The sequence below is a fragment of the Propithecus coquereli genome, unplaced genomic scaffold (assembly GCF_000956105.1).
Source record: "Propithecus coquereli isolate 6110/MARCELLA unplaced genomic scaffold, Pcoq_1.0 Scaffold821, whole genome shotgun sequence".
NCBI lineage: Eukaryota > Metazoa > Chordata > Mammalia > Primates > Indriidae > Propithecus > Propithecus coquereli.
The window spans coordinates 657,535-670,282 of NW_012154408.1; the positions used below are offsets into that span (position 1 = coordinate 657,535).

Sequence of the window (12,748 nt, forward strand, 5' to 3'; positions counted from 1 at the left end):
TATATTTTTAGCTGTCCAATTAATTTCTTTCTATTTTTGGTAGAGACGGGGTCTCACTCTTGCTCAGGTTGGTCTCGAACTCCTGAGCTCAAACAATCTACCCGCCTTGGCCTCCCAGAGTGCAAGGATTACAGGCGTGAGCATTTTTATTTTTAAAAAGGGGGAAGAGGAGACTGTTGATATGTGAAAGGATGAGAATGTAAAGCGGTTGAAATCATACTAAAGTACTGCCCTGGAAGCCAGGGCCGTATCACCGCAAGAACCCTACCGCTGCGGTCCCTAACCCCTGGGCTGCTGCCCGGTACCGGTCCGTGGCCTGTTAGGAACCAGGTCGCCTGAGCTCCTACCCCTCCACGTCGGTCCGTGGAAAAACCGTCTTCCATAAAACAGGAACCGGCCGCACAGCAGGACGTGAGCGGCGACCCAGCCAGCGAAGCTTCATCTGTATTTATAGCTGCTCGTTGTCAATAGTGAAAACGGGCTGAAGAAAAGTAGTCTGCTGCACGCACAGGTGGCCAGGAGACGTGTCGTCAGCGCCCCCACCACAGGGAATGGCAGTTATGGGGGACCATCCCCACGGGTCCAGCCGCCACGGGGACTGATACCACGGGACACCATCCCCACGGGGAAGGCCGCCATGGGGAAGCCCGAGTGCCCCCCCGCCACGCCCCTTGTGGACCCCCAGCGCCGAGACTGCGAAGTCCCCCAGCCCCCTCGGGCCCGTCTCCGTCCGTCCGAGCCGCAGTCCCCCTGACACGGGCGCCGCCCCGCAATGGGCCATAACTAGCTGACCCCGCAGACTTTCCGGGCCCCGTCGCCTGCGGCCTGGACCCGGCCGGGAATTCAAGGAGGAAGCGCCAGCCAGGGATGTTGCGATTGGCTGAGCAAGAGGAAGACCGGTAGTGATTGGTCCGCATCTTCTTCCGCCACCGGGCCGATTGGACGGACGCGATTGGTGCTGGTGTATCGGCCCGCCCCCTCCCTGCCGCCCCGGCCTGGGCGCGCCGTCGTCATTACCCGGCGTGCAGCGCGCCTGAGCGTCCCCTCCGCCCGCTCATGTTTTGGCCAAGCCAAGATGGCGGTGCAGGAGTCCGCCGCTCAGCTCTCCATGACCCTGAAGGTGCAGGAGTACCCGACCCTCAAGGTGCGCGTCTGCGGAGCGCAGGCCGGGGGGAGGCGGCTGCGCCTTCTTCCGGTGTCCGCGGGCGTGGGGAGCATCCCGGAGCGGGCAGTGGTCAGGGGGCAGCGGGGGCTGGGCGCGGCCAGACCGGGCGGGCTCTCGGGGGCGGCGGGCCATGCGCCGGCCAGCTGCGGCCAGTGCGGTCGGTCTGTGGCTCTGCCTGGCGCCTCGCTTCGCTCACGGAGCCCGATTGTGGGTCCTTCCGTTTTATAAAGAGCGTGAATCGAACCAACGGCAACCCTGGCGGTAGGGAGGCTGGTGTGTTTGGGGGCTGGGGTAGACGCCGGAGTTTACCGGCTGCAGGGTCGCGGACGCCCAGCCAGAGTGCCCCCTGACTCGCGGTTGGTGTCTAGCTGTCCTCCTGGAAGCTTAATGCTCGAAGGTATGGATGTGTTGGGTTCCTGTCACTAATTAGGGAACCTGTAAGGAGAGACCTAACGACCTAATGGGGAACTCTTTTAGCTAGGCGTCACCAAACCTGAAAAACAGCTCTTGCCACTCGATTGCCAGTTGCGTGACCTTGGGTGGTCACTTAGCCAAGTCGCATTCCATTAGAATGAAATTTGTGTTTTTAGTAAAAGGAGCCGGTATTTGCTCTTACTCAGTAGTAGAGGGTTTGATGGCGATTGACTAAAATGAAGCACCTGGGAAGACGTTCCTTCGGTGATCAAGGTCATAACATTCCTAGGAGAGCTGTGGCTGAGCTTTAGTGAGTCTGCATTCCTTTCCTGGAGGGCTGGGTAGCTTTTCTCTCCTTCCAGAACACCCTAGTCTTCCCGTTCATCTCAGCGGTGACAGGTGGTGGTGTTTGCAGTGTGGCCAGAATGCTGTGAGTCCCCCCCAACCCCAAGGCTGTTTAGCAACGGACCGAAGAGCACAGGTCCGGGCCAGCCTGCTAGGGTTTGAATACTGCCCCCCTGTGTTCACCACGTACTGGTAGACCACAGGCAGCACTGGGGTGATTGTTTAGTCTTGTCAAATGTATGTAAATAGTGGCAGCACCTGTGTCACCTGAGGGTGAAATGAGTGACCATACATGGCTTAGAGCAGTGGTGGCACTTATTAACAGGTACCTGTCATAGTTATCACTCGTGAAGTCAGACTGTGCCCTGGTATAGTTGGTCTTCATAGGAAAGCAGAAGCAAGGCTCTGTTCCTCTTCATTAACTAGTGGTTTAACAGTGATGTTTCCTGGCACTTGCATACCCAGCACTGGATCAAAGAAAGGAGGGGGAGTGTGCTGACATTATCAAAGGCCTCTTTGCTAGACCCCTTTAAATTGTAGGTGGTTAATTTTTTATATCAGTTTCATGACATTGGTGAGTTACTGTTACTTTAGAGATGAAGACCCTCGGGCTCAGAGAGCTCTCTGTGGTGATACTGTGCTGCCATTAGTGGGGGAACTTTTAACCACTGACCTTCAGTCTCAGTGCACCTCCAGGTTTGTTATTTCAACTGACACACAAGAAGACGTAAAGATCTCAGAACTATGGTGGTTTGTCAGTTTGGGTATTGACTGGTGAATATGGGAAACACCAGACGGGAAAGGTTTCTGGAAATCTGTTCATTGCTCATTGAATGAGCTAGGAAAGGACATGGAAGGACTCAGGAGAAGATTCCTCTTCAAGTTCTCTGTTGTTTCATAATTGTGAATGTAATTTGCATTCTGGAGTTACTACATAGCTTCTGATGAATAGAGTCATGCAGATACCCATACAAATAAAGAAATACAGTGTCATGATTCCTTTATTCTGTTGATGCTTGTACTACTGCTAAGTTAATACTTTTTTTCTAGAAGGTTTCAGGAGTAATTCCTAGTGGATAATGGGAAAGTTTTATAGGCAGATTAGGAACCCTTGATGAGAAGCATTTGTTAATATAGAATTAAACCAAACATTGGTAGAGCTGATAGCTCAAGAGCTGTACTATTCAGTCTTAAGGAGAGGTCCAAATGCAGGTGCAGCAGTGTGGATGTTAGAGAAGGGAGTGAGGGCTGAAGGGGTGGGGGTTTTAGAAGGTGTAGGGTAGATGTTGTGCTTCTGTAGTTTAAGAGAATGTTCTCCTGTATGGTAGTAGGAACTGGCATGTTCTGGGCTAGATCTTCACCTGGTAAGAATTAAACTGCTGTCCTGCCAAGTAAATCCTCCACAGACAGGTGGGGGATTCCTCACTCTTCAGAGGGTCCGTAGCCCTTGAAATATCCACTTCCTCACAGCCTCATGGCTGGTGGTAGGGCTCCTGGGTACCTGCCAGATACTTTTTTTATTTTCCTGGCGCAGTGGGAAGAGAATGGAACAGCCATGAAGTGCTGACCCTGTGTACATCTCTCCTCACTGAGCTTCCATGTCTACCACAATGGGTGGGCCAGCCTGTGAACATTTGGGCTGGATGATTCTTTGTCATGGGGGCTGTGTTTAGCAGCATCCCTGGCCTCTGTCCACCAAATGCTAAGAGCATGCCCCCAAAATGTACCTAGACATTTCCCCTGAGGGCAAAATCATTCCCATGAGAACCTCTGAAGTGGATATTGCTTTAGGGAACTTGTTTCTGTGTTCTTAAGAGCACAGAGGCATGGTTCATGAGGACTTGCCCTCTGTTCTGCCTGTGCCTGTGAGTCTTGTTTGCAATGGAATGCTGCCTGGTGTCAGGTTGGAGGTTATGCCCCTCAGGAGGGGGAGAAACTTGGATGCGTAGTCCAAGTTCTTTAACTGGAAGCCTGTTTTAATTATTTTAAATTTTTTTCTAATTATAAAAGTAATTTATTTTTCTCTCCAAATTCTGCTGCACAGATCATTTCATTAGTATTTTGGTGTATTTACTCTTACTGTTTTTTCCTTCAGATAGCTGAAGTAAAACAGTATCTTGGAGACATTCAGGTATAGTCTGTATGGCCCAGGGGGAGGAGCCTGGCATTCGTTACTGGGAGACCTGGCTCTGGATCCTGAAGCCTCTCCTTGAATCTCAACCTGGGCCCTCCATCGTCTCCTGGAGCCCCAGCCAGGGGTGTCCAGCTTGGCCCTGTTCTCTCATAGCCCAGTCGTTGATGCTGTCCTTTCTTCACAGGTTGACAGGCTGAAAAACATGGGCGTGTTGTTCCTGAGCTAGGTATCATGTGCCTTTGAATTCTCTACAGGAATATTTACATTTTCTGTTTTCAATATGACAGCAGTCTGGTTGACCAAGTACTGTTTTGCATTTTCAAAGCCTGGGTTAGTACTTGTCATAGAAAGTTTGAGTGCCAAGTATATGCCTAAAATTATAGCTTTTAGTGCAGTTTCTTAAGTTGCTCTTGGCTGGGTTTAGGAGGATCATGTGTTCTCAAGTGTGAGAAACACTGGTAACCGTGCAGCATGTGACTTAACAGACAAACACATTGGGTTTGATCCTGGTTATGTTGTGTCCTAGATAGTAGCCATAGACTAGGTTTTCTTTTTTACACCTTAGATTTTTTGGATTTGCATAGTGGAGCCAATTCCTCCCCAGAAGGTGGTTGTGTTCACTAAAGACACTCGTCCTCTATCTTACCCACAGGCACTTAATAAACCATAATCCCCTTCCTCTTACCAGGCTCAAAACCTTGTTAGGCCTTCAAAGCATGTCTGCTCTTATCTGCAGTAGCCTCACATTGCGTTCTGGAATCCTACCGATCTCTAGAGCACAGGTGGAATTCCTTCTCCTTGGAAGAGACATGCCTACTGTTTGTGCCCTCTTGGCTCCTGCTCTTTCTCATCTTTTGCACCATTGTTGGGTATCTGACCCTGGGCTGTGGTGTCCCGTTGGTGTTGGACCTGGACTGGAGTGTCCGTTGACATGCTTCTGGATGCTCTCTGCACTGGCAGACGTCTTGCCTGTTGTGCCTGGGCCTTCCTAGCCGGATAGATGTAGGCTGAGATGAGGGTGTAGACTGGGATTTTCTGCTAGCTATGGGGTAGTTTTTTGGTTTGTTGGTTTTTGTTTTTTTTTTTAAGTATAATTTTTTTTTTTTTTTTTTTGAGACAGAGTCTCACTGTGTTACCCGGGCTAGAGTGCCGTGGCATCATCCTAGCTCACAGCAACCTCAAACTCCTGGGCTCAAGCAATCCTTCTGCCTCAGCCTCCCGAGTAGCTGGGACTACAGGCATGTGCCACCATGCCCGGCTAATTTTTTCTATATATCTTTAGTTGTCCGATTAATTTTTTTCTATTTTAGTGGAGACGGGGTCTCGCTCTTGCTCAGGCTGGTCTCGAACTCCTGAGCTCAAACAATCCGCCCGCCTCGGCCTCCCAAAGAGCTAGAATTACAGGCGTGAGCCACCGCGCCCGGCCTTAAGTATAATTTTTAACAAATTTTGAGTCAGGAAAAGAAAGGACTTTCTAGTAATACCTGATTATCTGTCATGGACAGGCTAGGTTAGAGGCAGTACTGAAGTGAGGCCCAGGGACTTGAGCAATGGCACAGCTAGGGGCCTGCAGAGCTGGGGTGCCAGCTTGGGGCTGCCTGATGCCAAAGCCTACACACGTACCTTCTCACACCTTCTTGCGTGTGCTCCTTCAGCAGCAGTTCGAGAGCTTCCATGGGCCAGGTGCTGTCGAGGGCCCTGGGATGTTGTGAAAAGACAAGTAAGGAAGTAAGGTCCCTGTCCTCATGCAGCTTACTCTCTGGTGGGAGGGTGGCATTAAGCAAGTAAACATTGCAGATTCTTTAAGACATCGATGAAATCAAGGTGGGTGTGGGACAGCAGGAGGTGGTGGGCGTGGGCCTCCCTGGGTGAGTGCGATGACTTGAGCTGGTGGTCAGGGGAGTTGGTTTTGGGGCGGTGAAGCTGCCTGGGCTGTGTTGAAATCTGGGCAGACCCCAACCCTGGTAGGCACACAGTCCCGGTAGGCACACATGGCCAGGGGTGTTCCCAAAGCCATGCAGAGAGATTCTAACAAGGGGGACCAATGAGTACCTAGGCTGGGGACACAGCCTGTGTGTGTGGGGGTCTGCAGAATGGCAAGCCGGAGGAGACACACTGGCAGCAGAGGAAGAGGAGGCTGGCCAGTGTACAGCGTGCAGACTTCCCCACCTGCAGGGGTGCAGCATGGCAGAATGCCATTCTCTTGGGGACTTTAGGTAGAATGGGGATATTTGGGTGCTTACCTAAATGTCACAAAGCAGTTTCTGCCAGGGGTAACTTGATTATTTTTAGGTGTATGTTGTTTCAGAATCATCATACTTGGGGATCATTATTTTGAAAACCTGAAAAAAAAGAATTACTCACTGTTTTAATAAGTACTTGGTGATTATTCAGCCACGTGTGGCTGAATGGACAGGAACACCCAGATGTGCTGACGGCCTGGCATTGAGTTCCCAACTGTGAACCCGTAGTGCTGCCCAGCACCTGCCCGTCTCTGGTCCAGTCTCCCTCCTCTACTCCCAATGACTCTTGCACACCTGCTGCCCCGCTTTCAAACCTTCTCTCCCACTTCACACACACATGACCCACTACACAGCTATTGCCGACCTGTGCCTGCTCCCGCGTCCACTGTGGGTCAGCACCCTGTCAGCATTCCCCTGGTGCTCGGTGTCCGTTTCTTCTCTCCTGCCCTCTACCAGTTGGCTCTTCTCTCTCCTGCATCGTCACTGTCGCGCTGTCCACTGGGTCCTTCTATCAGCGCGTACGTGGCTCTGACTCTTCCCATTCTGAGCTAGACTGCTTCCTTGCCCATGTTTTCCTGCAGCTCCTGCTCCTTTTCTCTGCGACCATTCTCCCATGTCTCTCTTCCTGTTTTCTTTAAATCAGGTTTTTGCCCCTAACACCACCCAGACGTTCCTGTTGAGGACATGATGACCTGATGCTGCTAAAATGTTTGGTCCCCCGTTAATCACTGCCCCTTGAGACACTTCCTTCCCAGGGCTCCCTGACGCCATGCTCTGGGCTCTCTCACCCCTCATTGCAGGTCCTCTTCAGATGCCTTTGTGGTTTTCTCCAGTTTTAGTCTTCTCACTCTGTTACGTCACCAGCTAACCCTTGAGAGGGCACGTGTCCCCGCACTTCTGCCTCCAGCAAGGCCTCTCCCTGAACTCCTACCTCTCGTCACTAGCCACCTACTAGAGCTCGCTGTTTGCATGTTGGGGAGATGGATCAAAGATGCCATGTGCAAAGCTGAGCACCAGATCTTGGCCTTGGAGCTCAGCCTAGCCTTCCCGTCTCAGTTGAAAACAACATCCTCCTTCCACTTGTTCAGTGGGCCAAAACCCTGGGGGTGTTCTTGATTCCTCTGTTCCTCATACTCATCTTCAAGCTCCCCCTTAGCCCACGATGGCTGCTGGGGCTCCAGCCTTCACACTGGCAGGGAAGAGTAAGGAGGAAATGGCACCCACCATTTGGACCAGCTCCCTGCATGAGCCTTCCCAGAAGTCCTCTTGAGCATTTACACTTAAGTTTATTGGCCAGAGTGCGGGGTTGGCCATTTCTAGCTTTAAAGGAACCTGAAAAAAGGTATATAGCCTGTTCGTAGGCTCATTGCTGCCCTAAATAAAATTGGGATTTTGTGGTTCCTTTGCTCTGTGTCCCTTGCCCTATTTTGTTCTCTTTATAGGATTAATCACAGTCTAACAGAATAGCTGACATCTGTTTGTATTTCTTCTGTCAGACTCTCCTTTAGAATGTGTGCTCTGCAAGGGCAGGGGCTTTGTTTTGGTCACTGTTGTCCCGGCACATCCAAAAACGCCTGGCACATAGGAGTCACAATAAATAGCTAAACGAATTTCTCCTCTCTGTGGTTAGAAAATTCCTTAAAACTTTGCATCTCACTTTTGTATACATGCTGCATTCCAGAGGGCTTTTCATGGCATGTACAGTCATCTAGGCGTGGTCAGCCTTTTGGCCCACATGCCGTTGTGGTGTAGCCTCAGCCCCCTACTCGTCTCTCCTTCCATCGCTCTTACTGATAGAGTTCCAGCACAGTAACCCTGCTTTGTCCGGTACCTGCACCGGCTGCAAAAGCTGTGCCCACTGTTGAGGAACCCCCAGTTGCTCACCGGAAGTGGGCACTTCATGCCGCCTAGCAGCATGGCTACATTTCTTGTGGCTTTTCACCCCCCTGCACCCCAAGGACTATTTCATGTACCCACCTTTTCCTTAAACCTCCAACACCTGCCCCCATCCTCATGCTCTGTACATGGCCTGCCCTTGCCCACACTCACTGTTTCCTTCCTGTGACTGGGGATATGTCATCTGCACCGTGCCCAAGGCCAGCCTCTCTGTTCATGCACTGCTCTCCATGATTTAAAGGTGCACACATAGTGCTATCTTCCAGTTAACCCACAGGTCACTCTCTCTCTGAGCTGGGCCTCAGGGTCTCCTGAATTGCTTCTCATCTGGTTTGGCTCCAGTTACTGCCCCACCCCATTGTGGTGCTGTAGCCAGGTTAGTGACTTGGTAGCACTGTTGAAACCTGTGGTGGCTTCTGTGTGTTCATCTTGACCTCTCAAAGTGCTACAATCACTGATCACTCCCTCCTTGAAACACATTCCTGTTTGGCTCCCAGGGCACCATACTTGCCTGTTTCCCTCCAGGCTGCAGTACCCCTTGTTCTCCCTTGCTGGCCTCTCATGGTTTTGACCTCTAAGTGTTGGAGTGCCTCAGGCTCAGGCTCAGGCTCAGGCTCAGGCCCTGGCCCTCTCTGCTGATACTCCCTGTCTTGGGGATCTCATATGGTCTCATGGACTTTAAGCACCCTCTGGATATATTTATGACTTCTAAGTTGATCTCTCCCCAACCCTAGAACCCTGTGTCCTGTAGCCTAGAAGAGGTACTCACTTGGGTCTCTGGAAGGTAACCTTGACATATTTAAATCTGTACTTTTCATCTGAACTGCCTCATGCCAGACCAACTTCCCATGTCTTCCTTTTCTCTAGGAAGGGCAGCCCCTCCATCTCAACTGGCTCAGGCCAGACCTTGGAGTTAGCCTCAGCCCCTCTGTTCTCATACTCACATCCAACCCATGTGCATGTCCTCTTTACTCTAACTTCAGAGGGTGTACAGAATCCACCTGCTGCCTCTGTGGCTGAAAACACTGTCATCTGTCTGGGGTATTGAAGTAGCCTCTTAGCTGGTCCCCTGCTTTGCCCACGCCCACTACAGTCTTTTCTTACCCCAGCCACCAGATTGCCATGTCATGCCATTCTTCTGTCCTGGTAGTTTCCCGTCTTACTTGGGGTAAAGGTCAGGGTTTTTAGAGTAGCCACCCCAGGTCCTTTGTGACTTGGCCCCTGCCTCCTCCTCCGCTCCCGTTGGGTACTTAACCATGGCAGCCTTTCTGCTGCTACTAGGCCATGCCAGGGTGCTGAGGCCCAGAGCCTCTGCTCTTGTTGACTTTGTCCAGAATGCTCTTCCCACAGATGTCCACATGGCATAGTTCCCCACCTTCTCCTCTCCCCATCCTTGGCCATCGCAGCCCTCAGACATAGTGTATTTGGCTTCTTTGTCTGTTTCTGACCACTGGGATTAGAAGCTCTCTTGGAGGACAGAGAAGAAACACTTCTTCAATTAACAGATGAACTATTAAATATTATTTTGGCAGTTGTGTCCCAAGCAGTAAGAATTGACATAGAAGTAAGTAACTATGAAGAAAGGTCAGCCGGGCGAGGTGGCTCACCCCTGTAATCCCAGCGCTCTGGGAGGCCAAGGCGGGTGGATTGTTTGAGCTCAGGAGCTCGAGACCATCCTGAGCAAGAGCGAGACCTCGTGTCTACTAAAAAAAAACAGAAAGAAATTATCTGGACAACTAAAAATATATAGAAAAAATTAGCCGGGCATGGTGGCGCATGCCTGTAGTCCCAGCTACTCAGGAGGCTGAGGCAGGAGGATCACTTGAGCCCAGGAGTTTGAGGTTGCTGTGAGCTAGGCTAATGCCATGGCACTCACTCTAGCCCGGGCAACAGAGTGAGACTCTGTCTCAAAAAAAAAAAAAAAAAAAAGAAAGGCCAACACAGTAACTGGGAACCGTTCTGTTTCTGTCAATAACCCGTTAGAACATATGGGAAATATCCATTGACAATAACCTAACAACAGAAATAAAATTAGCCTTAGCAGGCAGGTTAATGAACACTGTAGTACTGATGTTTCAGTGAAGGCCTGAAGGAAGAAGGCATTAGCAGAGAATATCGTGTTTCTGTATGAAAATTGTAATGACATCATGTTACTTTTTTGTGCTTGATAAAATATTTGTTAATTATAAAAAGGGGAGCATCAAGAAGAGCTGAGCCCTCTAGACACTAGAGCCAGGTGTGAAACTGCTGAAGTAATGACCTTGTTGCAAAACTGCTGGCTTCCATTTAAATATTTTATCTGAAAATGGGAAAGTAAGCTTTGCTGCTGTTATGTATATAAACCGACACTGGAGCCTGCTCGAGGTTTGTGTGTTTTGTCTGGTCAGTGAGCTGCCCCAGAGGAGGAGCACATTCGACTGTGTGGGGGCATGACCTGGCACTGCCCATTGTGCTGGCTTTGTGGCTAGTGCCACGCTGCAGTTTGTGCATGCCGGCTGACTAAGGATGTTGACTTATATCGTTTTACTTGTACTACCCTTTCTAAAATGAACCAGTGGCATGAAAAGTTCCCTGCAGGGAACCAGCAGCCTGAGGATGACCCTACTAGTGCAAGCACACGAGCGGAGAGCGTGATGGTGCTGACAGCTCTCTTCCCGCAGGCTTTGTCAGCTAAAAAATCAATTTCATCATATCCCCCTAGAAGTTGACCAGAAATGTACCGTTTTTCAAGACGCCCATTTAAAATAGGGGATTTGAACGATTCTTGTCCTTGGTGAGTTTCCCTCAGGGTGTATGCCGTGCTCGGGGAGGTTAGCTCAGGATAGCATGAAGCCACTGTGATTTGCAAGACCATCCCATGCCATGCACCAGAACATGAGCCTGACCTCTCCAGGGTGTGGAGGGACATGTGCTGCCATTCAAGGCTCAATACAGCACTTCAGAACATGTGATGAGCTTTGTGATAAATATTTAGAAATCTCTTCTGAGGTTACTTGTGAAAGACAAAAACCCTCATGTCATTGGGGAAATGTTTCCTTCCTGTGCTGGTAAAAACAGCTGAAAACATGATGACAAACTGAAATGCATGTTTTTGTCAGCAAATACTGTCAGAAAATCCACAGAAACATTGGAGAGGATTTGAAGAACCACGTACTAAAGCAAGTGACACAGTGTGGGAGGATTGCTATAGAGCTGGATGAAAGTACAGATGTTTTATGCAAGTCTCAGCTTACAGTGTTTGCCGGATTGTTTCAATTATGAAAACAGGAAGGATTACTTTTGTGAGTCACTGAAAGGGAAAGATGTACTGGAGGAAATACAGTTTAGCATCAGCTGACTTAGTAGAGAAATCCTGTGATGCAGAGAAAAGCTATAATGCAACAAATTACCAAGGAAAAACTGAGTAGATTTGATAAGTAAAAATTTAAATCTTCGGTATAACCAGATAAATAAATATAACCAGAATTTAAAAGCAAGTAACAAACTTTAAAAAAAATTCACCAAATACAAACCATGGAGAGTTGATTCAAATTGATAAGAAATATTCATGACCTCTCTGTGGAATGTTGGACAAGGGACAGAAACAGAAAACATGTAGAAGGACAAATGTATTAAGTGGAACTATATAAAACTGTTATTTTTGTAGGTTGAAAACGATAACTGAATAGGCCTGTAACTTGTAAAGAAATTCAAAAAAACTTCTCACAAAGAAAAGCCCAATACTAGATGTTTTTTTCACTGGTGAATTCTGTTAAACATTTAAAGAAAAATTAACACTAACTCTTTATAAACTTTTCCCAAGAACAAAAGAGGGAACATTTCCCAAGTTGTTCTCTGAGGTATTACCCTGAAATGAGACAAAGATACCACAAGAAAACCACAGACCAATATTCCATATGAATGAATGAATATGCTAAAATCCTCAACAAAATATTAACATACTGAATCTGGCAACATATAGAAAGGATTATGGTATCATGACTAAGTGGGATTTTTCCCCAGAAATGCAAGGTTGGTTCAACATGTGAAAATTTATGTAATATACCATATTAATAAAATAAAGAACAAAAACTGCATGATCATCTCAATAGATAACAGAAAAAAAGCACTTTACAAAATCCAATACCTTTTTATGATTAAAAAAAAAACCACTCAACAAACTAGGAATAAAAGGGAGCTCTCTCAACCTTACTAAGGGCATCTATGAACAACCCATAGCTGACATCATACAGCATGGCGAAAGACTGAAATCTTTCTTCCTAAGAACAGCAACAAGACAAGGATGTCAATTCTCACTTACATTCAGCTTCGTCCTGGTGGTTCTAACTAGGGCAGTTAGGCAAGAAAAAGAAATAAGAGGCATTTCAGATTGGAAAGGAAGATGTAAAACTCTATTTGTAAGGCCGGGCGCAGTGGCTCACGCCTGTAATCCTAGCTCTCTGGGAGGCCGAGGCGGGCGGATTGTTTGAGTTCAGGAGTTCGAGACCAGCCTGAGCAAGAGCGAGACCCCGTCTCTACTAAAATTAGAAAGAAATTAATCGGCCAACTAAA

General features: G+C 48.7%; 1 protein-coding gene across 1 annotated transcript in view; it reads left to right on the plus strand.

Moving 5' to 3' along the window:
• The first annotated feature begins 1,016 nt into the window (after window positions 1-1,016).
• MAEA (macrophage erythroblast attacher) overlaps window positions 1,017-12,748 on the plus strand; it is a 44,262-nt gene continuing 32,530 nt past the window's right edge. The window contains exon 1 of the mRNA XM_012663664.1: window positions 1,017-1,144. Coding sequence (XP_012519118.1) covers window positions 1,076-1,144 — 69 coding nt within the window. The 5' untranslated portion in view covers window positions 1,017-1,075. The remainder of the gene's footprint in view (window positions 1,145-12,748) is intronic.